The following is a 25,436-nucleotide window of genomic DNA, read 5'->3' as shown; positions in this document are numbered from 1 at the left end:
TATCTCTGTTTATTTGTAATCTGAGAAATAATACAAATAAATAACTAATAAGGGTTTTAGTGCATATCTTAATGTCCACAAAGATACAAAGTGCCTTTTGATGCATAAGATGGCCTTGGCTACATGCTAACATGCTAACAACAATGAAACTAATATCTGTATGTTTATTTGTGATCTGAGAATCATTAAAGTATCTAAACGTTTCTAAAAAAAACTCATTCTTGGTGGTCTTGTGCATGTTCTCTCAAAGAAATGTGTTTAGTCTTTTAAATATTTCTTAAAAATGTATAAGTAGGGGACAGCAGGGACGAAAGTACCATTTTTCACAAAAATATCATTTAAAAATATAATGTTTTAGATAGCGATATATTTTTGCTGTGGTCAATAACTCACAAGTGTGGTCTATCAATACCAGTGGTATTTTGTACAAATATAGAACGGCTTCAGTATAATTTCACTTTGAACATAAATTGCACATTGTTACTTTCGACCCTGTCAGGTGGGACGAAAGTAACACAACAATACAAGCTAGATTTTTTGTGTTAGTCTTGTTTTTATTAAATATACCTGACTATGACCTTGTTAATATGTAACTGCAAACATATTTTGTCCTTTATCTTTGCAAAAAAATATTAAATTACATTTTCATTTTAAATTAAGAATTTCAGTGTCATCAAATGTTTCAAAAGTAACCCGACAGTACAAACTTGAATCGTTTCGTTGTTGTTGTTGTTTTTTTGGCAATGTCAATTTATTTTATAAAACATTTTTTCAACAGTATGAATAATATGAAAATTAAATTAAATTAGCATAATATAAATTCTCAACATAATGTAACAGTAGTCTTTTTTCCAATCCAGCTGTTTTTATGCATAAATTCAAAATATGCATAAAAACATCTGAATGGAAACACTACAAATTCATAGGTGGATGTGGAAAAGCTAAGGTAGCCTATGGCTAAAAACTAAATGTGACTATGGTAAATGTAAACAGATTGAGTGAATAAATGGTGACATACAGAAATCAGCAACAGGTATGTCCAGAAATGCTCTCTCATAAACATCTGGCTGAATCAGACCTTTGTCTGTCTTTCTGACCCTCACTTTTGGCATATTCTGCTAGTATAATATGACATAAACATGTTTTAATAAATGCTGCAACGCAGAGAAAGCCACCACATTAGCAATGGGACAAAAGAAACACTTGTTGTCACTGCAGCAGGACAAAAGTAACAAGTGTTACTTTCGTCCCGACAGGAACTCCTGATATTTAAACCCGATTTACTTTCATACTGAAAAATTCTGACAAGGCAAACTTCAGGATGTGTTACAGCACTAAATAACCTGTAGACTGATCATTATTGTGACACATGAATGAAATGACAAACACAACTTGTAATTAGAAAAAAAGTACCGCTTCAGCAATTTATTTACTGTACTCGAAAACTGCTTTCTGGACCTAACTGCGGGAAACAATGACGAAATCACATGATATCTGGCAGCTCTGTCAACGGTTGCGTGCTGAACGTGCTGTCATAACTTGGAATGCAAATGTAGTCAGGGCTCTGAGAAAATCGCATTGTTACTTTCGTCCCGGTTCTCCCCTAGCTTCTTTTGTGCCTGACATTTTCCAAACGCTTATGATAGAGTCTAATTCCTCACAAAATCAAGTCACCCACCCTACATTTTAAGTGTATTTTATATATATATATATTAGCGGTAACCGTGTATGAACTCTAGCAGTTGGTTAGCATTGCTTAGCTCTTGCTGTGTAATGTCATTGACAAATGATAGTCACTGTAACCCTCCATGAATATCAGAAGTGTCTGAAACAGAGGTGGCCTGGTTGCCAGTTTCTCTGTGCAACTCTATATTCATTATACTAATGCTTGAAATACTGATGTAGCCATGTGCTTTGGGTATAGATATTTTTGGTTCGTTCTTACACATTCGCTCTATAAGTGTGTTCCATTTGCCTATAGTGCCCTACGAAGGACTACAAAGTGTATGCAGCCATCTTAGGTGAGACTCAAAATCATAGGGAGCATATATTCTGAGTCACCTCAAACAACATATGGAAGAAATTCATCTGTATATCACTTCACAGGAAGTGGAGAGGTAAATTAATGCGCAAGTCATTGAATGCTGTGAAGGGACCCTGTGATTTGGAACACATCAATGGACTGTCTCTTACATGAAATGTGTATTGTAAATATGAATATTTGTGTGATAGTAGAAAAGCAGACACAAAACTATTATCTTGTTTATTTTCTAGTCTAAAGAAAGAAGAGATAACTTATTTAGAGCTGGTATTCATGTGTGAACTTTACGATCTGGAAAGGCTCCTGTAAGTCCATGTCATAATCTTAAATGACTCCAGCACTACTCTGGAGAGGTGTTAATCCCCCCAAAAGATTCAGTTGCACAAATTCTGATTTGAGAGGATCTGAGGGCCTCCCCTTGTTCCAGTTGTTTCTTGACAGCTCATGCATGACTTTGGTCTATATTTGAAACACCAGAACATCTGGAATGTACCTCATGAAAGAACCTTTGATGTTAAAGAACTACAAAATCCCCTTATCACGGCCTGTACATTTGAGAAACATTGTTGTTCTGTCTTTCACCACTATTACAACTTTTCCTTGGGGCTTTGCCACTTATGTCAGCCTTTTGGCTTGGTGGGTGTGTGCTCAAGGAGAGCGGTATCAGGCTTGCACAGATATTTTGATTGATAGTAGTGCATGCTAAATTTAGCAAGCATGTGAGCTCATTAATCAGTCCACTGAAACAGGGACAGGGAGTTCACAGTTTCTGTACTCATGTCTGGCCAGGAAGAATGTTTCTGAGCTAGACAAAACCCATTTCAGCACCTTAAGGTTTTGCAAAACTAAAACTTTCAATTTCAAAAGCTTTCGCTAAAATAGTGACCCTTGTAACCATTTTTAGTTCCTGTAATGTTCTGGGAACGTTAGTTTTTGGTTTTTAGAAAGTTCCTAGAACAGAGTGTGGTGTGTTTGCTTATGCCTAGTTTTTACAGTGTACATTTCCAAGACCCATGGCCATTTAATTGACAAAATGTTGTGTGTCTCCACAGTACCTCAGGAGAAAAGCTTGATAATAAGTCTGCTCCTCTGGGTGGTGCTCATGGTGGAGTGGGTCAGAACCTGCTGCTGAGTCCTGCCAGTCTTCAGCTGGCTCAGCTTCAGGCCCAGCTCACCCTTCACCGCCTCAAACTCGCCCAGACCACTAATACTGCAGCCGCAGCCACTGTCCTAAATCAGGTCCTTTCCAATGTGGCCATGTCCCAGCCTCTCTTCAACCATCTTCGGGGTTCAAGTATGGCCCAGACCCACAGCGGGGCCTTTCCGCCTCCACCCATAGCCTTCCCACCCCCAAATACTGCCCTAGGACAACTGGTTGGTGGTGGCTTTACCCCAAATCCCACTGGGATCAGGCCCACCGCCTACAGTGGGGTGTCCAACCAAAAAGCTAGTCAGCACAATGATTTCGGCAAAAAGGCTGGAACATATTCGACAGACACGGACCGTCGCTTGCAATTTGGATATCTAGGAGGTACTTCAGTGGTCACTAGCAAACCATGTGATGGAGGACAGTATGGTGGAGTCACTACACAACCCAGAAACAATGTCCACAGCAATTTTCAGAGAGACTTCTACTCCTCAGAAACCCCAGTACAACAAACTGGTTTCATGGGAGGAAGCAATGATCAGAATCTGGGATCTGTTTCTTCATCAGCCAATAAGGAGCAATGGAAAGGTCCGATCAACTTAGGGAAGATGGATATGGGTACAGGAACAGGTTCTGGTGGTTGGGTACCACCCGGACCAGGGTTTGTAGGTCAGAGGGCAGAGTTGTATAACCCTGAGGAACCCACAGCAGATCCTAAGTTCAACTCTACATGTGGCCCAGGGACTGGCCCACCCATCGGGCAGCAAGGGGGATTTCAACAACAGCCACAGGTTTCCCAGGGGGAAGAAGGGGTGACCTTGTCATTACAACCCCACCAGTTCAACGACTATCATGGGACGACACCTTCACACCTACCCCATCAGTGCACCATTTGTGAGAAGAAGGTTTACAACTTGAAGGTGAGTAGATCAGACTTGTTGGTTGAGATTAAAGGAAATGGCCCATTCACACCAACTTCAAAGATGAAATAGCGTTACACTACAAATTCAATGTGGTCACATTTGTTTATGACTACTCTGAATGTTGGTTGTATAAGAAACCATTTCAGACTCAGTTTACACTTGTATTCAGCACTGAGATTGGATCATAAACTGTTTATACTTGTATTTAATGCAGAATACTTGTAATCGGATCACAAAGACAGATCTTACTAGGTGTAAACAGAATAATAGGTGTTAACCTAAATACTAGTTGTAAACAGAATCAAATATTTGTAAGAAGACAAACCTCACAAGAATTTGCTACATGTGCCAAATTTATGCTAAGCTTTGAGTTCTGTTTCTGAACTCTGTACCGTATCTACAGAAGTCTATCCAGATGTCTCAGCTGCAGCATCCAGTATCCGGAATTGAGATCCAGTTGGAAACGACACTAGGAACTGTTTTTTTCCCAGTTATTTCTGCAGAACTGCGAGGGTTTTCAAGATACTTGGCTAAAATGGACTCATTTGTTACACTAGGGTGTAAATGCTTTGTGGCAGCTGGCATGTGTCGAGTGGAGGCAGGTTTAGAAGGGGCGAGGACGCAGTTGTTCTGCAGGAGTTCGCTGAAATCGCATTCGTTCTCAACTCTTGCTCGCCCTTTCTCTGCTGTGAACTACTAGCTCTGTAATTGGCCCAGGTTGTGGCTACGCCAGGGGAATGTTTCACTCTCATAGAGAAGGATCGTAGTGAAGTCAATCTGACAGGCGTGTCGTGTGTGTGTGTGCGTGTGCTGTTTTCAGGACTGGGACCAGCATGTGAAGGGCAAGTTACATCTGCAGAACTGTTCGTTATACACTGAAAGGTGAGTACAGAAGAAAATACCATTTGTACAAACTTCATCAATTGATGTACAGTGCTGTTTTAAGTGTCTATCATGGTGATAAACAAACAACCAACTCTGATGCATGGGTGGCTAATCGTTGCTAACCTGGTGTAGAAGCAAGATATTTTTAAATAGCTTGTTTGTATGTGATCTATTTTGATCCTTGTTATGTACTGGTCATCGCCTGTGATACTCTTGTTAAGCATTTTATGAGTACAACCAATCTCCGTATTAAACAGAATTATTTTATAAAGAGTCTTCTTCCATTTAAAGAGAGGAACTGAATTTGAGCTGTGTCACAAGATATAGTCAGGCCAGATGCACTGGGATTTAGGATCTAAATGCAGTGCTGTCCCCCTCACAGCCCGACGCTCGGAGCAGTGCACTTTCCAGTGTCGTCTGAAGGATGTCTGAACATGGCATTGAGTAACACTATGGCATACACATCAGCTGCCAGTCAAGGTAAGTCAAATCTCCTAATTTGTCCGTCAACGTAAGCGCCGAAATTTCGGGAGACTGAAAGCTCTGGGACATGATTTTAGAGAGGACTCTATTTTTAGGGTTGTCAGCGGCGGGAGAGTGGAGTGTCTACAGACTGGCACACTTAAGGGACGTGTGTTAACACCACAGTTTTTGTTTTTGTCAGAAACAACTGAAAAAAATGCAACTTTTCACTGATCATTTTTTGTTAAATAACAAAAAACTGATTTCTTTTTTGCTGTCCAATAAATTACACCCCTTGAAAATGCATGTTTGTGCACTCCTTAAAGTTAAGACACATAGAGAACTTAGTCTTTGGAAAATGGACTAAAAAGTATTGATGAATCATCTTGTACTTATGACAGTTTTGTCCAATATGTTGATCGTCTTGCTAGCCATTGGCTAGCATTAGCAAGAAGCAAAACATGGTTATTCTGTATCTTCGGTTATGCTAACACACTTTTTTTTATTCAGTTTCACTTGTTAATTTTTTTTTTACCTTCATGTCCTTTTCCAAAAACAATTTGGTTGCAAATGAAGTAGCTTTATTTGGTTTGTAGGCCAGTATATAAACTAAAGGCTATTGGCTAAAAACTACAAGCCCTAAATAAACTAAAATATTCCCGCCCCAATTTCCTGTTTCAACACATACAAAAATGCTTTAATCAAACTATTTCTTGGGGTCTAACTTTTTAGTGTGTCCTCAAGTAAGGTGATGTGAACAATTTTCAGCATGGTTGTTAAGATTCCTCAAAATGCATCATTTATAGATATATTTGGATATCTGAAATGTTGTCCTACTTTCTACAGATGTTTCAACTGGAAGTGCTTCATATTTGCCTGCCACAGCCATGAAGTCATTTCCTCTCTCAGGGCCGGGATTTACTTCAGGGGCAAAGGTTAGTGATGAGGAAAGACAATTAAACAGACAAGGATTAAGGAAATAAAATATGCCGTCATATTTTGTAAAAATAAATAAATAAATAAATAAATAAAATTCACATGATATTTGGTGTTGACTGGTGTGGATTTGTAATATTGATTTGTAATAATACTCACCCAGCTCTTTTTGATGAGGTCTTTAATTCTGAATGTTTGTTGGCTTATCTCATAGCATTGTTCTTTTAGCTCACAGGGTTTGTAAAGAAGCCAAGAGTGTTGAGATACAGAGCATGCTATATTTTGGTCACACTATTTCACTGACTGACAGATTACTTAGTGCTTATTATCACAGTCTAATGGTTATTATTCAAAGGACAACTGAGCCATCTTCACAGCTAGAGCTTTTTGAAAACAGGTGGAAGCGATCAGTATTGTATAGTTCAGTCACTGCTTTGAAGTAAAGAGTTTAATGTGTAAGTGTGGTTCAGTCGCATAGATAGGAGTTGTGAATATACTGCTCTGCAAACGTTCTTTTCAGCTAAATGAACAGAGGCCGATCACATTTTGCTCTGTTGTTGTAATGAGGTGGGAATGCACCAGGCTAGACAGATCTGGTTCCATGTAAAAGCTGAACACTTGTTTTTGTTGTCCAGGGACTTTATTTAGCTGTGTGATCAGGCTCCAAAATTAACTTTTTGCCAGACTTGCCAGTGCTGTGTGATTAAAAAAAATCTACCACTCATAATACAAAGCACAAAACATAAAGTTTTATTTCATAAACAGTATTATACATTATCACATTATCATACATTATTGCTTGCTTAAAATGAACCAAAAGTATGTTGGACATTAATATTTATTAACTTGTTTAATAAATGAACATTTATTAATATGTTTAATGAATAATAATGAAACAATAAACGTTTATTAAATTGCTTATTAATAAATGTTCACCTTTAGATTATTATTGTTGCCTCTAGTAATTATGTGTCTGATTTTTAATTTCCAACCTATGTTGGGTTCATTTTAAGCCATCCATATAGTAATTTTTCGACAATAGTTGAGTTAAATAAAACTACCCAGCACGTTGGGCAAACATTTAACCCACCAATGGGTTTGTCCATTTTCAACTTGGGTTGTTTTTAACCCAGTGTAGCAACATATCCAGTCTATCAGTAAAATTCAGCTGAGACCAGACATTATTTCATGATTTGTATTTTGGTCACACAATGGCAAGAAAATCTCACCACTTAAATTTAGGACAAAAAGAGAAAACTATTTTTTGATTGGCTTTCTAGCAAAAAAAATCTGATGGTAAACGATTTTTTTAGTAGACGGGCAACTAATTTGAATCTCATACTGTACATCAGAGTCAGAATGTAGTTCTTGCACTGTATTTTGTTGTAATTAGCAAATGTTACAAATGAACAGTATCTTTTTTAAATAATCTTACAATTTTAAAATTCATTTCAGATTCATTCATTAATTTTTTATTCTCTCACTTAAAAAAAAAAAAAGTCTCAGAGTTCAGTGTAGCAAACCAAAGCAGGGCCATTTTGAGGTCAAGGACTCTAAACTGTGTGAGAAGAGACAGAGATAAACAGAAACAGAAAGCAAGTTACCAAGAGCGAATCACTGTTACAGCATTTGTGGATAAAAAAGCATTATGACTTACGTGCCTTATAATCACAATTTACATTATCATTGGTAACAGCATGTTTAATAATTACTTGGTTAATAATAAGTGTTCTTGGACTAGTGCAATGAATTATTACACACAAAAAATGATCATGTATTTAATGTGTTTAATGCATTTTACTCTTTGAAGATGTACACTACTATTCGAAAGTCTTACCAAGGTCACATTTATTTGACCAAAAATACAGCAAAAACAGCAATATTGTGAAATATTATTACGATTTAAAATAACTGTTTTCTATTTTAATATATTTAAAAGTGTAATTTATTCCTGTCATGCAAAGCTGAATTTTCAGCATCATTACTTCAGTCTTCAGTCTCACATGATCCTTCAGAAATCATTATAATATGCTGATTTGCTGCTCAAGAAACATTTATTATTATCAATGTTAAAAAAAAAAAAAAAAAAAATTGCTTCATATTTTTTGTGGAAACTGTGATACATTTTTTTTTCAGGATTCTTTAATGAATAGAAAGTTCAAAAGAACAGTATTTATTTGATATAGAAATATTTTGTAACCATTTGAAAGTCTTTACTGGCACTTTTGATCAATTTAAGGCAAAAGTGCTGAACAAAAGTATTAATTTCTCTTTAAAAAAAAATCTCACTGACCCACAACTTTTGAACGGTAACGTAACTATTATTGGTACATATTATAATGGATTATTACTGTGGATACAATTACAGACATTTTTTTATTATATTATATTATATTATAATTTAAATATATATTTCATTTTTTGTTATAAGGAATTTCTCCTACATTACTCTTGTCATCGGCTTATCTTCTGACAGTCTATTTTTCATTTCTTCTCTCATGCTCATTCATTGTTTGCATGTAGCATAGTAATGTGAGTAGCGCTCAGACAGGCGGCTGTTTGCGTGTCCTGAGTGTGACTGATGGATCCTCACATATGGACGGCTTGAAGCATTGTTTTGGATTAGATGCTCTGACCTTGCACAAATGTCTACCACCTATAATTGAAACCATGTCCTGTGCAGGATGGTATTTTATGCACTTGCACAAAGATTCTTTATGGTGGTCTTTTTAGCCAAGTTATTTATGATTTAGTCCACTGGAGAGGTGAAGGCATAGGCTAATGTTAGCTCCTATAAAACCCACCTGTTATAACGCAGCTGTACGTCGGCGATACTTTAAATACTCTTTTAGTTTTCAGCTTATCGTGTAAAAGGATCCATTTTCAGTTAAAAAAAAAAAATCAGTACAAAAAGAAAGGATGTCGTATTTTCAGTATCAACAGATCAAACTGTCTGGCCAAGTAATCAAGATATGTGTGCTGTTCCAGGATTCTTTGTGGGCTCTGAGGCTGGGAATTCAATTTCAGCCCAAAGAATCGTAACCTGATCCTTGGGGATAAAGGCTTCCTGACGGGAGGAATGCCAGGAGATCTATGAAATCCAGAAAGTGCATGCTATAGGTTTCAGATTAACCTGTTTCAGGGCTTGTGTAAAGCAGTTTAAACCCTCTTAGACAAGCAAACAGATGTGAATGCATTTGTAGCATGATATGGTGCCGGTCATCACTAGATCTCCAAAGAGATTGTATTTCGTTTTCCTAATTTATGATGTGCTCATGACAAATCTCATTGTGTCATTGTCTCAGTTGACATTATGCACTACATATTCCACTGCAATCTGTTACAGTTACGTCAAAGATGTAATCAGATCACCAATACATATTTTTTATAACAAACCAGTGAGAGATCTTGGCATAGGCAGAAATGTTTTTCAAACCATTATGATGCTTGATGCTTCGTGGAAACTTCATTGCCATTTTACACATCATAAAAGTTACATATTGCAACATCAATGGGTTTCTCTCTTTGATGGAAATATGCCAGTTTATTTTGTTGGCATTATTACAAATTTTGGGTCCTTAACCACCCTATAGATCAGGGGTCTCCAAACTCGGTCCTGGAGGGCAACTGTCCTGCAGAGTTTAGCTCCAATCCCAGTTAAACACACCTGAAGCAGCTAATCCTGGTCTAATTAGGCATACTAGAAACTTTCAGGCAGGTGTGTTGAGGCAAGTTGGAGCTAAACTCTGCAGGACAGTGGCCCTCCAGGACCGAGTTTGGAGACCCCTGCTATAGATCCTTAGATCTATATCTAAGACGGATGGCTCTCTAACTGTATAAATAGTATAGTATAAAAATAGTATAAAACTCTCTTGATATTTTAATAACAATTACAAAATAATAACATAAAGCATATTTCATTACCTTTTGGAACTTGTTCAATGGTTCAATTTGAACTGATCGTCACTGTCATCGTCAAAGCTCATTTCCTCCGTACATTCAGCTTCTGGCTCATATTCGCTCTCAAACATATTCTCAAAACTATCATTTTCGACATCTTCAAAATCAATATTTTGATCGCTGACAGCTTCTTCACCAGATCCACTATCAAGTGACAGTGACATATTTTATTGCATATACTTGCTCTGCAGTAAATCTACAAAGCCATTTCAAGTTTTGCTGATGATATTTGTGTATTCTTTTGTTTTATGCCTGCGGTAACTATGAGTGAACATTCACGTCATCATTTCACGTGTGATCATTCATCAAAGATTCAATTGTTGTGCAGAAAACAAAAATAAATAGTTCAGTCATGAAACTCTAGATGGCGCAGGCCGATGGGTCCTTAACACAAGCTGATGATAATTACAGCATTAACTACTTGACACAAGCTGATTGGTCCATGTCACTTCTGCAGCCAATGAGTTTGTTGCTCACACATTTAAATAGCTGGTTACATTAACTATAGCATCCACCAGCTCCACCTGTATAGATCTGCTATGGGTTACTGATATATGCTATTTGTGCAGCAGCACTATGTCTTACTCGCAGCAGCGTATCTGCGTATGTATTGGCAGTAGCAAGTTCCTGTACTTGCTCTGCAGCAGCAGCAATAATATACAACAACAGCAATAATCTACAGCAACAGCAATTCAACAGCAGCGTAGCAGATGTATTCTGCCAAGATCAAATACATTAACATTGTCATATCCATTACCATGCTAAAAATCTTAAAATAACACTATTACACACCTTGGGTCACTAGCGACCCTATACACTCTGTACAAAAATCAGACATTCTTTTATAATTTTATTTTTCTTGTTATATTGTTTATAATGAATAGATTGAGGAATACTAAGAAGGTTGATGTCTAACTTTAAAAATGAATGAGGGGGTGGGTAGTAAATGATATCCTGGGTCGCGTAGGACCCGAGGTATGCGTTTAAGGATTGAGATACTTGAAAAAACATCCTTGACATTTTTTGTTCATCTGCAATTCGCTCATCCGTTGCAGCATTTGTGCTGGAATTTATTTTCAAAGCTGAAGTGGGTAACTTTTCGGGTGTTAAAATGGACCAAAAAAAATTATTAAAGGATTAGTTCACTTTAAAATGAAAATTACCCCAAGATTTACTCATGGGGGTACCTCAAGCCATCCTAGGTGTATATGACTTTCTTTCTGATGAACACAATCAGAGTTATATTAATAAATATCCTGACGCATCCAAGCTTTATAATGGCAGTGAATGGGACCAACGAGTATGGAGCTCAAGAAAGTGCATCCATCCATCATAAACGTACTCCACGCGGCTCTGGGGGGTTAATAAAGGCCTTCTGAAGCGAAGCGATGCATTTGTGTAAGAAAAATATCCATATTTAAAAGATACAAAGTAAAAAATCTAGCTTCCACCAGACCGCTGCGTCAGTTACGCTTTTTTCGTAAATTGAATACGGAAGGCGGTCTACCCTTATTGTAGTGTTACCAAAGCATTTTTGTTACTTGAAATAAAATAAAGGTTAACTGAAATGAAACATTAGAAATATTCAGACTTATTTTATTTTAGCTAGTTGACAAGGCAACTCTTCTCACTTTCATTTAGTTTTACTTGATGTACACACACAACAAAAATGACACAGAGCAAAATTACTAAAACTTTAAAATTAAAATGAAAACAGAAAATATATAATTAAAAATATTAATAAAATCTATAATAGTGTCTCGATACTAAAATAAAACTTAATATGCGGAGGCAACTTTAAGCCATAATTTCATGTTAAAATGTGGCTTTGTAGCCACTGTCTATACTGCAATGCTTTCAAAACATTGCTTGATTTATTTGAGATTCCCGACCAGCCCAGCATGGCAACACTGACTCGACTAATGGCGAGACTTTGGGGCAGAGCTATCTGTTTGGCCAACCAATGACAGATGGAAGGAGGTGTTTGGAGGAAACCTGTTTGAAGAAGTTATTATTTTTGCATCTCTCTCTCTCTCTTTAATGACACTGACCTTGAAATTCTGCCCATCTCTGCAAACAAGCACATTTTATACTTTGAATTTCAGATGCTTTGGTAGACCAGTCATAAAAAAATTCTTTTGAGGGCAGTCCTTGCTAGCCAATCAGCAGCAGCCACAACCCTCAGGGTTTCACTGCAATGCCAGTTATGTTTCACCCAGCATTTCAACATAATCACCTTGATCATTGCCAGAACCTCGAGCTTTCACTGCCCACAATGAGCTGAATGAACTCCAATACACTGGTGTTGCATTTTACTATCCCGGCACATAGAAGCCATTCAGAGTTACATTCTGATTTATATAGCATATAGCAGAGGCATAAACAGCCTGTTTGGGGGTCTATTTTGGTATGTGTTTATGGGGATAGACCTAATGTGACCTTTTTGACACATTTGGGCAAAGGGAAAGTCTGGCAGGTAGCCATTCATAGAATTATCACAAGCTCTGTTCAAACTGTTAGATTCGGTCAGCAGCCAGCTGCAGACAAACCCAGAAATCAACCGTGTCTAGATTAACATTGATTTAAGGCTTTGAATTCACAAGTGGTTGTCACATTCAGGGCCTTTTTGGCTCTGCTTTGAGATCCGGTCTGAGTATGATGGTTGAATCATTTACAGGGACAAACAGGAACTTCACAAGTTTCACTACTTTCATTCTCACGATCGGCAGTCATGATAATTAATCGGTTCTCACGCACTCTGTAGATCTCTATAGTACTTCTACTATAACAATCTTCCTATGGTGTGTACATTGCAGTGTAAACACTGACCCTGGTCTCTGACCCAGCGCTGATGTGGGCAGAGCGCTCCTCACACTTGCTGCTGTCAATCAAACACCCTGTATACATCCCTCCGTACTATAGCTTATATTACTGTCGTAAAATGTAACATAATAATAATTTGACATTTTTAATTATTAAGTTTTACATTATAATTTGCATTTTTCGAGTATTCAGATTGTGCTATACATACAAAGATAATGTGAATTTATTTTTTTATTTTTTTTGTTAGTAGAATGTAAAGAGCATAATGTAGATTATTTATGTACATTTTATTTCAAAGTAAAATTTATACTACTGTAAAAGTTTGGCATCAGTAAATTTTTTAAATGCTGTAAATGTTCTTTTTTCCACAAAAATGTTAAGCAGCACAACTGTTTTCAACATTGATAATAGTAAATGTTTAATGAGCAGCAAATCAGCATATTATAATGATTTCTGAAGGATCATGTGACACTGAAGACTGGATAAATTACATTTTAAAATATATTAAAATAGAAAAGTTATATTAAATAGTAATAATATTTCACAATATTAGAGTTTTTACTGTATTTTTGATCAAATAAATGCAGCCTCGGTGAGCTGAAGAAAATCTTAAATTAATCTGATACAATTTTTTAAGCATTTTTTACATTTTAGATCCCTTCTGGAGTCTTTAAATTATGGTATAATAATATGGTATAATAAAATTGCAGGTTTACATTTTAGAGACGTTCTGTAGTTATTTAATATATGAAACAAATGTAATATTGATTACCTAAATTTCTATTTTTTTTTTTTTTACAAATTTTATTATTTTTAAAATGTATTTATATTTTATATTTTTTTATTTTATAATGTGGATTTTATTTTTAGAGAATGCTATTTCATTTCAAAGAAGAAATTAAAACATGGGGTAATTTTTATGAGACATTTATTATATCCCACATTGATATCGCTCAAGTTTTCGCTTATGCTTTTAAATCATAAATTACAACCTAATAATGTAGTATGTTAATGTACATGAGGACCCTCAGCTGATACATGAAGGTTAGAGGTCAGAGTTGTATTTCAGCACCAGTCGGGGGCATTAGTAAGGGGCCATATGGATTTTTAAAAAACTGTTTCAGGTATACAAAGATCACACATTAACTCATCTGCTAGTCACAAATATCTTATATGTTCACATATATTTCATTGATATATTCAAATGCTCTTAAACATTTCCAACAGATGTAAACAATTTGCAAGACAAAAAAAAGTGTGATATAGAATGTGGACTAATCTCAGGACTGTATGTTTCATTGTTCACTCACAGTTTCTTCAGCGTAAGGCATGTCCGGGGCGTGTCGTCCATATCTGTAACCTCCCAGAGGGCAGCTGCACGGAGAATGATGTCATCAACTTGGGGCTGCCCTTCGGCAAAGTGACCAACTACATCCTCATGCGCTCGACGCATCAGGTATAATTCAGCCTTAGATCTCATGTGAGTGACAGGTTGCTCCGCCCTCACACCAGTAAACACATCATCAGAGAAGAGATGTCACTGCAAGAGGGAGGGGAAGTTATTTTCATTCAAGAAAAAACATTATAATAAATACTACAATATTCCATAAAAAATAAGAAATGTCTATTTTGATTTCATTGTGACTTTAAATTTTTGCAAGCTGTGATACAGTTTGTCGTAAATAGTGCCACGCTGGAGGAGTACTGCAGAAATAGATTTAGGCAAGCACTTTATGTACTTTATCTTCGTACATTTAAACCCTGACACCAATGATGTCTCCATCACCTCGATTCATTAATCACATTTGATTGACTTTTTGATTGGTGCTGTTAGTACCAACTGGATCACATTCTGGGTCCAGTGCCAAGTTTGACATGTGCCTGAAATGCCTAGCATTGAATTGATCTTGTAAATGTCTAGAGGATTTATTAAGTAATTAAAAAGTATATCTTAAAAGATCTGTTTGGAATACATTTGACACATTTTATGTTTCATGCATGCTTTCTGTCAGGCTTTTCTTGAAATGGCATACGTGGAGGCGGCTCAGGCTATGGTGCAGTACTACCAGCTGCAGCCGGCCACAATCAACGGACAGAAACTCCTGATCCGCATGTCTAAGAGATACAAGGAGCTGCAGTTGAAGGTATGTGTCATCTTGGCTCATCATAATCATATGACTTGAACAAATCCAACTCTGAGTGTTTTGCTTTCTGATCCAGAAACCAGGTAAAGATGTTGATTCTATAATCCAAGACATCAATTCTCAGAGAGAGCGAGATGAGATGCAGGAGACTGACAGGTGAGAATGACATCAGGACACATTTTTATGGGGACTTTTTTTGGGTCATTTTTTGGGACTTTTTTGGGACTTTTTTTTGGGTCACAATGACGTGAATACATCTTTTCTATCAAGAGCAAGGTTTAATTTCTAATTAATTAAAATTCAACATTCAAAATTAACTGCAACTCTCCTGATATCATAATGAAGAAAAAAATAATGAAATTCTTGGAAAGTAGTTAATAATCTTCTATTATTATTTATTATTTATCACACATATATTGTTTGTTTTATTATAATAATAAAAAAAAACAGCTTCACTGCTTATTTAAATTTGAAAAACTTTTGTCCTCCAAATTCAAGTCATGTGGTGCAACCAACATGCAGAAAAGAAAAACGTTAAAAAGGAAATGACATCATAGAGAGGACCCCTGCAGACCCCTGACTGTTTGAGTCTTTAGATTGTGATATAGATTCATTCGCTAAAATTGCATTTTTAAATGTTAGATTTTTTTTTTTTTACATTAAATTATGGAATAAATATAATATTGAATATTTAAACTTCTGTTTTTACTGTAGAATTTTATTCATTATTACATTTTGTCTAAAAAGTGTGGTAATTTATATGCTGATTTTGATTAATTATTGAAAAATTAAGTTGCTTAAAATATCTACTTTGATCTTTTTATGACAAGGCAAGGTTGGTTCAGACTGTAAAATTTAATGTGGTTCATCTCAGAATATTTAATGATATTAATGAATTAATAATTAACGATATTTGTTTAAAAAAAAACATTTACCTTAAAATATATTGATTTTTTTGGTAACACTTTAGTTTAGGGTCCGATTCTCACTATTAACTAGTTGCTTATTAGCATGCATATTACTATGATATTGGCTGTTTATTAGTACTTATAAAGCAGATATTAGTGCCTTATTCTGCATGACCATATTCTACATCCTTAAACCTACCCAAAACCTAAACTTAACAACTATCTTACTAAATAATCAGTGATTAGGAGTTTGAGGCAAAACCATATAAAATAAGGTGATTTCTGAAATGGATACCCGGGACATTTACTAGTTTAGTTGTCAAAACATTGAAATCTCATTTGTTATTATCTATGAATTAAAAAAATGGGGACAGTACAAGTTTTTCTTTTACTTTTTGTAATTAATAATTATCAACTGGTTTAAAGACAATGGGGTTTATGTGCAACAAACTTCTGTATTCTGTAAAACCGGTTCTTCATCACTTCCGGTTGTGCTCAGGAGTGAGCAAAGATGAGCATAACCGATGTCCATCGCATATACAGACTGATATCTAAAAGTTTTTCACTAACATTAAAATGGAATAAAACGCCATCGGATTACCTTAAAAGTCCATAACTGCAACTGTCAGATCATACTGCTGTTAACACTTTCTCCAACAAGTGGATGCAATGAGACCTGTTTTCCCGTTTGTTCATGTGATGTTCGGCATAAAGCCTATTCAAAAAAAAGAAAAGAAAAGAAAAATAGTAAGCATTGTAAATAGCAAACAAATGAAAACAGTATTATAACAAAAAATGACATGACATTACAGTAAAAAAAAAAAGGGTAACACTTTACAATAAGGTTCATTAGTTAACATTAGTTAACTACATTAGTTAACATGAACTAATAATGAACTGCACTTATACAGCATTTATTAATCTTTGTTAATGTTAATTTCAACATTTACTAATACATTATTAAAATCTTAACATTAGTTAATGCACTGTGAACTAACATGAACAAACAATGAACAACTGTATTTTCATTAACTAACGTTAACGAAGATTAGTAAATACTGTAACAAATGTATTGCTCATGGTTCATGTTAGTTAATACATTAACTAATGTTTAACTAATGAACCTTATTGTAAAGTGTTACCAAAAAAACTAATAAGTAAATGTATTTAACAAATATTTTAACATTTTCTAATTGTATTTCATATTTTCATTATCACAAACTAAATATATAGGCTACTGTATACAGTAATCACAACTTTTCAAGTGTGCTTTTGGAAATGGAACTTTACTATCTCTAATTGGGCTTATTATTTTGCATTTTATACTCAAATGTAATCAATGAAAGTGTAATTGTTCAGTTGATTATTTATCTCCAACGATTAAAAAATCGATTATCTCCAATGTGGTATAGAAAGATTTGTGAACTTATATATATATATATATATATATACAGGTGCTGGTCATATAATTAGAATATCGTGAAAAAGTTCATTTTTTTTATTGTAAATTATTTTAAAAAATGAAACTTTCATATATTCTAGATTCCCTACATGTAAAGTAAAACATTTCAAAAGTTTTTTTTTTTTAATTTGTTGATTAGAGCGTACAGCTAATGAAAGTCCAAAATTCAGTATCTCAAAATATTAGAATATTTACATTTGAGTTTCATTAAATGACCATCCCTACAGTATAAATTCCGGGTATCTCTTGTTCTTTGAAACCACACTAATGGGGAAGACTGCTGACTTGGTAATGGTCCAGGAGACAATCATTGACACCCTCCACAAAGAGAGTAAGTCACAGAAGGTCATTACTGAATGGGGTGGCTGTTTACAGAGTGATGTATCAAAGCATATTAAATGCAAAGTTGACTGGAAGGAAGAAATTGGGTAGGCAAAGGTGCACAAGCAACAGGGATGACCGCAAGCTTGAGAATACTGTCAAGTAAAGCCGATTCAAACACTTGGGAGAGCTTCACAATGAGTAGAATGAAGCCGGAGTCAGCGCATCAAGAGTCACCACACTCAGACATCTTCAGGAAAAGGACTACCAAGCCACTTCTGAACCAGAGACAACGTCAGAAGCATCTTACCTGGGCTAAGGAGAAAAAGAACTGGACAGTGAACAGTGGTCGAAAGTCCTCTTTTCAGATAAAAGTAAATTTTGCATTTCATGTTGAAATCATGGTCCCAGAGTCTGAAGGAAGACTGGAGAGGCACAGAATCCAAGCTGCTTTAAGTCTAGTGTGAAGTTTCTGAAGTCAATAATGATTTGGGGGGGCCGTGACGTCTGCTGGTGTTGGTCCATTGTGTTTTATCAAGTGCAAAGTCAATGCAGCCATCTTCCAGGAGATTTTGGAGCACTTTATGCTTCCATCTGCTGACAAGCTTTATGGAGATGCTGATTTCCTTTTCCAGCAGGACTTTAGCATCTGCCCACAGTGCAAAAACCACTTCCAAGTGGTTTGCTGACCATGATATTACTGTGCTTTATTGGCCAGCCAATATGCCTGACCTGAATCTATGGGATATTTTCAAGAGAAAGATGAGAAACAGTCGATCCAACAATATACAGATGATCTGAAGGCTCAATAGTGCCTCAGCAGTGCCACAGGCTGATCACTTCCATGCCACACTTCACTGATGCAGTAATTTGTGCTAGGAGCAAATCATTTGCTGTAATATGTCCTGCCGATCAAGTATTGAGTGCACAAAAGAACATACTTTAAAGAACTTGAACTTTTCTGTTTTGCAAATCCATTTTTTGATTGGTCTTAGGAAATATTCTAATATTTTGAAATACTGGATTTTGGACTTTCATAGACTGTACGCTCTAATCATCAAAATTTTAAAAAAAAACTTTTGAAATGTTTTACTTTACATGTAGGGAATCTAGAATATATGAAAGTTTCATTTTTAAAAATAATTTATAATAAAAAAATGAACTTTTTGATGATATTCTAATTATATGACCAGCACCTGTGTGTGTATATATATATATATATATATATATATATATATATATATATATTTTTTTTTTTTTTGTTAATGTAAAATTGTGTACAAAACTATCCCAGACCCTGTTATATAGTACATACAAACAGCTTTACTTTAACATGACTAGCTAGTATGTAACTACCTTCAAACTGATAACGGTGTCTCTTTTGTCAACTGATGATAAATAATAGAGCTCTGATGACTGCTCTCGACCAGGTTTAGTTCTTCATGGCTGAAATAGCGTCGTGCGACTAAGTAAATAAATGTAGCTAGCAGCCCCCTCTGTTGGTGAAAATTATCACTACACGATTGCTGGTAACCAGCAGGCTATGATGGTTGGGCTTTTTTTCCTGTGTATTTGCGGTGTTTTGAATGTGCTGTTAAACGGGGACATTTCTAGGTCAGGACACCATAACCCGGGACTGTCCCCGGAAAACAGGAATGTCTAGTCATCCTAATATAAAACCAAGAAAGTGTACATTTGTGTTTTTTAAAATATTTTAAGAATTTTCTTTTTCTTCATCATTGTCTCAAAACTGCTGCTGGTTTGTGTAGGTACCTACCAGAACGTGCAAGATCTCGTAGCCCTGTCAGTCGTTCTCTGAGTCCGCGCTCCCACAGTCCGAGCTTCACTTCATGTAGTTCTGCTCACAGTCCACTGGGGCCGTCCTGTCGGCCTGACTGGAGCAACGGCATGGGGCCCCGCCGGGCCTCTTGGGACTGGACATCCCATTCCCGTGGCGACGAGGACCCCAGTGAGAGAGACGATTGGAGGAATGATGAAGAGGAGAGAGCCAACGGGTGGCTGTCCGAGCGCAGGAAATTGTACTTTAAAACCGGGGACCGGATCAGCCCTCGTATGGGGCCCGGGGACGAGCGGGGCAGGGACTGGTACCCCCGCGGAAGTCCTCAGGGTTCCTCCTTCTCCTCCTACCACTCTATAGATGACTTTTACAAGAAAGACTCACTTTACAAGACTGATAAACTGAGCAGGCCGCAACATCCGAGACATGAAGGGAAAACTAAGAGAAGGGAAGGTGGCGACTATCACAGGCCTCGACACTCAGAGTCAGACGTGATGGACGACACAAGCTCCAACCGGATAGCTGAAGACAGAGGACGCAGCAAGAGGTCGAGCCGGAAACAAGATAAGGAGGAGAAAGAGTCCGAAAATCAGGCATGTCCTACACATTTCACATCTTCATTAGGGTTTATTTGAAGACCAACTGTAATATAATTAAACTGTTTATAATGTTTCAACTGAATCACACATTTTTAGTTAAGAATATGTTAAATATTAAAAATGTAAAATAATAATTTGATCATATATTTTATAATATATTTTATTTAAAATATATAAACTTTTAAAAAAATATTTTAAATATTTAAATATATAAATATTATACAAAATATATATTATCCAAATGTGTCTGTATTGACAATATTTTAATAGCACTGTTTTTTATGTATTACAGAAGGAAGAATACAGAGCCAAAGAAAGATCAGCGTCTCCTCACAACAGCAAACCTGTAGAGTCCTCAAAGTGTGACAGAGATGGTGACAGCGAGGTAAACACATTCATTCATTTGTCTGTTGGGTGATCAATTGGGAGAGTTGTAAGACGTAAGCAGTGTCCCTTATTTCTGTATTATTTTTTTCTTCCCTGAAATAACAATACCACAATAAATAAATTTAAATTTGGGCATTTAAAAATCCATTTGCGCAGCCGTCATGTTCTAACCATGTAAAAATAAAAATTGCCAACTGATGCATTCGTAGAGAGGGTTTTTCTTTTTTCTTTTGTAACATTATAAATGTCTTTACTGTCTCTTTTGATCGACTTAATGCATCCTTGCTGAATGAAAGTATTAATGTCTTGCCAAGGGATTGGGAAGTGGGGATGATGGAGAGGAGGAGTCCTGGTATCCTAAATGCATGGAGGAACTGGTGACCGTAGATGAAGTCGGAGGAGAAGACGACTCTATAATTGAACCTGATCTACCTGACCTTCAAGAGGAGGACCGGAGAGTTGAGCCCAGTCAGTCAACGACAGAGAGCCCTAAACCAAATGCAAAGACCACAACAGAAGGCGAGGACACCGTGGTGGACCCTCCTATCCTTGAACCACTGGATTTGGTCCCAGAGGAAAGCTCTGGAGGTGCTCAGTCCTGCCCCGGAGAGACGCCCCTGAAGTCATCTGCCCCAGAGCAGCCCGTCTCTCAACTCAACCAGTTCCCGTCTCAGGAGTTCAAGAGCGCTTTGGAGGAGTCCTGCACCGCCACTGATATGGATACACAGACCAACACAGCCACACCAGCTGGGCCTCCAAACCACAGCAGCACATGTGAGAGTGGGAAAGTGACAGACTCGAGTAATGACGAGAGAAAAGCGGCAGAGATGGACAACAAGGAACCATGTCTCAAACAGGACAGTCAGAAGAAAGGTACCCACAACCGTAAATACATATATAAACCCAGTGTTGGGGAAGGTTACTTCCTGATACTAATCTTAGTAGTTTCTCATAACTACAGTAGCCTTCCTGTAGCTCAAACAGTAGAGCATGGGTTCATAGGTTCGAAGAACTGATCAAATGTGTACCTTGAAGGCAATGAAATTCGATTTGGATAAAAGCATCTGCCAAATGCATAAATGTAGTTTAAAAACTATTTTCAGGTAAAAACCTATTTGGAAATTGTTTTTTTTTTTCTACCTACAAAAACTGTAATATTCAATCATCAAAGATTTTTAGCATTTTTGGACCTTTAGTGGCAGTTTAATTTGATTTACAGGCATAAAATAACACGTACTTAGTCTAGTCTCTTGCATCCTCACGTCCATGATACACAACAAACCTTAAAGCATTTTTCTTTCACCTGTTTTTCTATTCTAGATATTCCTGACTCATTACCGGCCCCTTCACCTCAGACGACAGACATCTCTGCTGTGTCACCCTCTCAGGATCAGGAGAAAGCCATCAGCGAACACAGCATACCGTTAGGTACGTTCACCCGAGTCAAAAGAGTCGACCCAAAGGACGCAAACGCCGTTTAGTCCATAAGAAGAAAGTATGAGCAATAGAAATAGCGACACTAATGAACAGCTCTGGCTGTGATGTGAGCTCTCAGTGGGTAACTGAAGCCTTTAAGGCTAGCTGATGTCAGTGGAGCATTTGTCATCCTGTTGAGTGAGGTGTGAATTGCACCCTCGAGGCCTGAGCTTGTGTACTCATTACCACACAGCTAACGCACTTGATTCCCTCACAGTAGAGCTGACTTTACACCCCTGCACACACTCAGACACAGAGACGTATATGAGAATGTGGCTCAGAAAATGTGGCGGTTTTGTGTTGTTCTGATTTCTGGCTGGTTTTGTTGTTTTGGCAGGTGTGGAGTTCATTGTGCCAAGGACGGGATTTTATTGCAACCTGTGTGGCTTGTTTTACACCAGCGAACAAACAGCCAAGACGTCACACTGTCGGAGTACAATTCACTACAGGAACCTACAGGTCATAAATACTAACATGCAGTCTTCCTTTCTCTTTCCCTTCAAATATGAAAGTTTTCTCTTTCTTAACCTTTTGACTTTGACTTGCTAAGGCTAATTTCATAGCTAGCTTTTTATTTATCCTAATTTAGTCATCTTAGTTATGTAAAGTTATATGCAATTTTACTACTTTGTCACCATGACAATATAACACCATAAATGACTGGAAAACGATGATTTAAACATCTTTAAACCGTGTTGAAAATGAAGCTTTTTGAATAAAGCTGAAATAAAATAAAGTACAAATATTAGTTGAAAAAACTTAAACTAAATGAAAATTAGAAATGTTGCCTTGGCAATAAACTGAAATAAGTTTAAAGGGTTAGTTCACCCAAAAATGAAAATTCTGTCATTAATTATTCACCCTCATGTCGTTCCACACCCGTAAGAACTTCGTTCATCTTCAGAACACAAATTAAAATAATTTTCATAAAATACGATGGCTCAGTGAGGCCTCTGTTGCCAGCAAGACAATTAACACTTTCAATGCCCAGAAAGCTACTAAAGACGTATTTAAAACAGTTCATGTGACTACAGTGGTTCAACCTTAATGTTATGAAGCAACGAGAATACTTTTTGTGTGCCAAAAAAAACAAAATAACGACTTATCAACAATATCTAGTGATGGGCGATTTCAATAATAATTGAATAAAGTCATTATTTTTTTGTTTTTGCCACACAAAAAGTATTCTTGTCGCTTCATAACATTAAGGTTGAACCACTGTAGACACATGAACTTATTTAAATATGTTTTTAGTAGCTTTATGGGCATCTGAAAGTGTTAATTGAGGCCTCACTGAGCCATTGGATTTTATCAAAAATATCTTAATTTGTGTTCCAAAGATGAACGAAGGTCTTTCGGGTGTGGAACGACATGAGGGTGAGTAATAAATGACAGGATTTTCATTTTTGGGTGAACTAACCCTTTAAGTTGAAGCGCCTAAATCATTAACTGAAAAATAAAGACAATTTAAAACTAGCTAAAATTTGAACTGAAATAAAAATAAATGAAAACTAAATAACAAAAGCATATTTATGCAATATTTAAAAAAAAAAAAAAAAAAAAACTAAAAGTAATAAAATGACAAAAGCACACAATGAAATGACTAAAAATTAAAAATGAAAGCAAATTTAAAATATTAATAAAACTAAAAAAAGTACATACTTTTGAGTGTGTAGCAAAAGAGTAGGCAAACTTTGGGACATACACTACTTTGTCATAATTTGTCACTCTGTCACTTAGTTACTTGCATCCTGTCATAGTTTAAACTGCCCTGTCAATCATCTTGTCACAGTTAAAATTCTCCACATTCAATTTAATTTAATTTAATTTCCTACCATTTCAGAGAGAAATGTAGCAGCACGTTTATTTGCCAGTCATGGGTCTTTCATGAGGAGATCTCCTCATGTTTGCATAATGATGCATTTAAAGGTTAATGACCAAACGTATCTTTATAAAAGTTCACAATGCTGTTGCAGATGGAATATAATGTAGATAACATTGAATAAATATCTTTTTGTCAGATTAGATACTGATTATTAATTATAAATTGCTCCACTTAACTGTCGGACTCACACATCCGCCATGTTTGTAGTTTTTAACACTTTTTATTTGTGTTTTATAGTTCTAATTGAATCCTCGTCTACAGCGCAATTGGTTGTGGGCAATATTAGCCGTTAAAGTGTGCGCGGATCTGCACTCCGGATACTAACCAGAAAAATAGACCATCCGGGTATCTTTGGAATACTTATTTCAACATACTACGATCCTAATTTTGAATACTATTTAGGACAGATAGTATGCGAATTGGGACACAGCAAGAGTTTCCAGATGTACATCAGATTAGCTAAACTACAGGCTAACTTACTACATAGAAGCTGCTGAAGCAATTCAAATCAGTGAGTTGGTGAATTGTTTCTTAGAATGAATCAAGAGTGGACTGAGAGGACCAATCAGCTGAGCATATTAGACTGTTGTTTGCTTGGAAGTAAAGATGCACGCAAACAATATGAAATTCAAACAGCGACGTAGCATTTGGCCATGCTACACTGCTACTTGTTGGAAATAGTACCTTGTTACTGAAAAGGCTACACTTACTTAGTTACTCACCACCAATGGTGACGGCAATGTAAGACTGACTGATCTAAGGAGTCCGGTCCTCAGGGTGGGATATAGTTTCCTCATTATAACCCTTCAGAAACACACACATACAGACAGACAAACACACTTTCCAACACAACATAGTTGAGGCGGCAAGGAGCTGGACATTCCCCGTCATCACAGTCAGACCACAACCAGTTGTCGTGTCTCTCAGACTAGAGTGGTCGGCCAAAGAGCGTCACCTCATACTTCACTTCTCCACCTTGAGGTCTGCCAGCTGTGTTGAGTTTACAAGAACTACAGTGAGAAGGTGACAGCTGAATTTAACACCAGAAGAGCAAGACAGGTGAAACCGAGACAGACAGACAGAGAGAGAGACAGTAAACACTACAGGAAACACCTGCTTTCCTCCCACATTTTGACCTTCTTCTGTTTTAGCTCTCCTTGTTTCACTGGTAAACAAATACGCATTTTGGTAGGATGCACATTTATGGGAGTTTCTTCAGCTACAGGAACTTTTGTGTCATTAAAACAGACCTCAACTTGACTCAACAGTACTCATCAGC

The 25,436-nt window shown here is 36.6% G+C and overlaps 1 protein-coding gene and 1 long non-coding RNA gene across 4 annotated transcripts in view; one reads left to right on the top strand and one right to left on the bottom strand.

The window, feature by feature from the left end:
• The window catches only part of rbm20 (RNA binding motif protein 20), a 72,549-nt gene that overhangs the window by 44,305 nt on the left and 2,808 nt on the right, over positions 1–25,436 (top strand). For 2 of the 3 annotated variants that reach the window (XM_051907830.1, XM_051907831.1), the window contains exons 2-13: positions 3,094–4,108; positions 4,932–4,993; positions 5,379–5,476; positions 6,305–6,393; positions 14,490–14,633; positions 15,190–15,321; positions 15,398–15,477; positions 19,782–20,403; positions 20,702–20,794; positions 21,111–21,669; positions 22,117–22,224; positions 22,610–22,731. In XM_051907830.1, the coding sequence (XP_051763790.1) occupies positions 3,094–4,108; positions 4,932–4,993; positions 5,379–5,476; positions 6,305–6,393; positions 14,490–14,633; positions 15,190–15,321; positions 15,398–15,477; positions 19,782–20,403; positions 20,702–20,794; positions 21,111–21,669; positions 22,117–22,224; positions 22,610–22,731 (3,124 nt within the window). Of the gene's footprint in view, positions 1–3,093; positions 4,109–4,714; positions 4,994–5,378; positions 5,477–6,304; positions 6,394–14,489; positions 14,634–15,189; positions 15,322–15,397; positions 15,478–19,781; positions 20,404–20,701; positions 20,795–21,110; positions 21,670–22,116; positions 22,225–22,609; positions 22,732–25,436 lie in introns of those variants that run through there. The other variant, XM_051907832.1, reaches the window with a different exon arrangement.
• Positions 7,124–19,997, bottom strand: LOC127520060 (uncharacterized). The gene is made up of 4 exons (XR_007932010.1): positions 19,790–19,997; positions 16,831–16,944; positions 14,488–14,717; positions 7,124–7,952 (listed from the first exon to the last, which is right to left on the bottom strand). It is a non-coding gene; the product is annotated as an uncharacterized LOC127520060 (long non-coding RNA).

Source organism: Ctenopharyngodon idella, chromosome 10 (genome assembly GCF_019924925.1).
Source record: "Ctenopharyngodon idella isolate HZGC_01 chromosome 10, HZGC01, whole genome shotgun sequence".
Taxonomy (NCBI): Eukaryota; Metazoa; Chordata; class Actinopteri; order Cypriniformes; family Xenocyprididae; genus Ctenopharyngodon; species Ctenopharyngodon idella.
The sequence above is the reverse complement of the archived record's forward strand: the minus strand, read 5'-3'. Positions and strand labels throughout refer to the sequence as shown.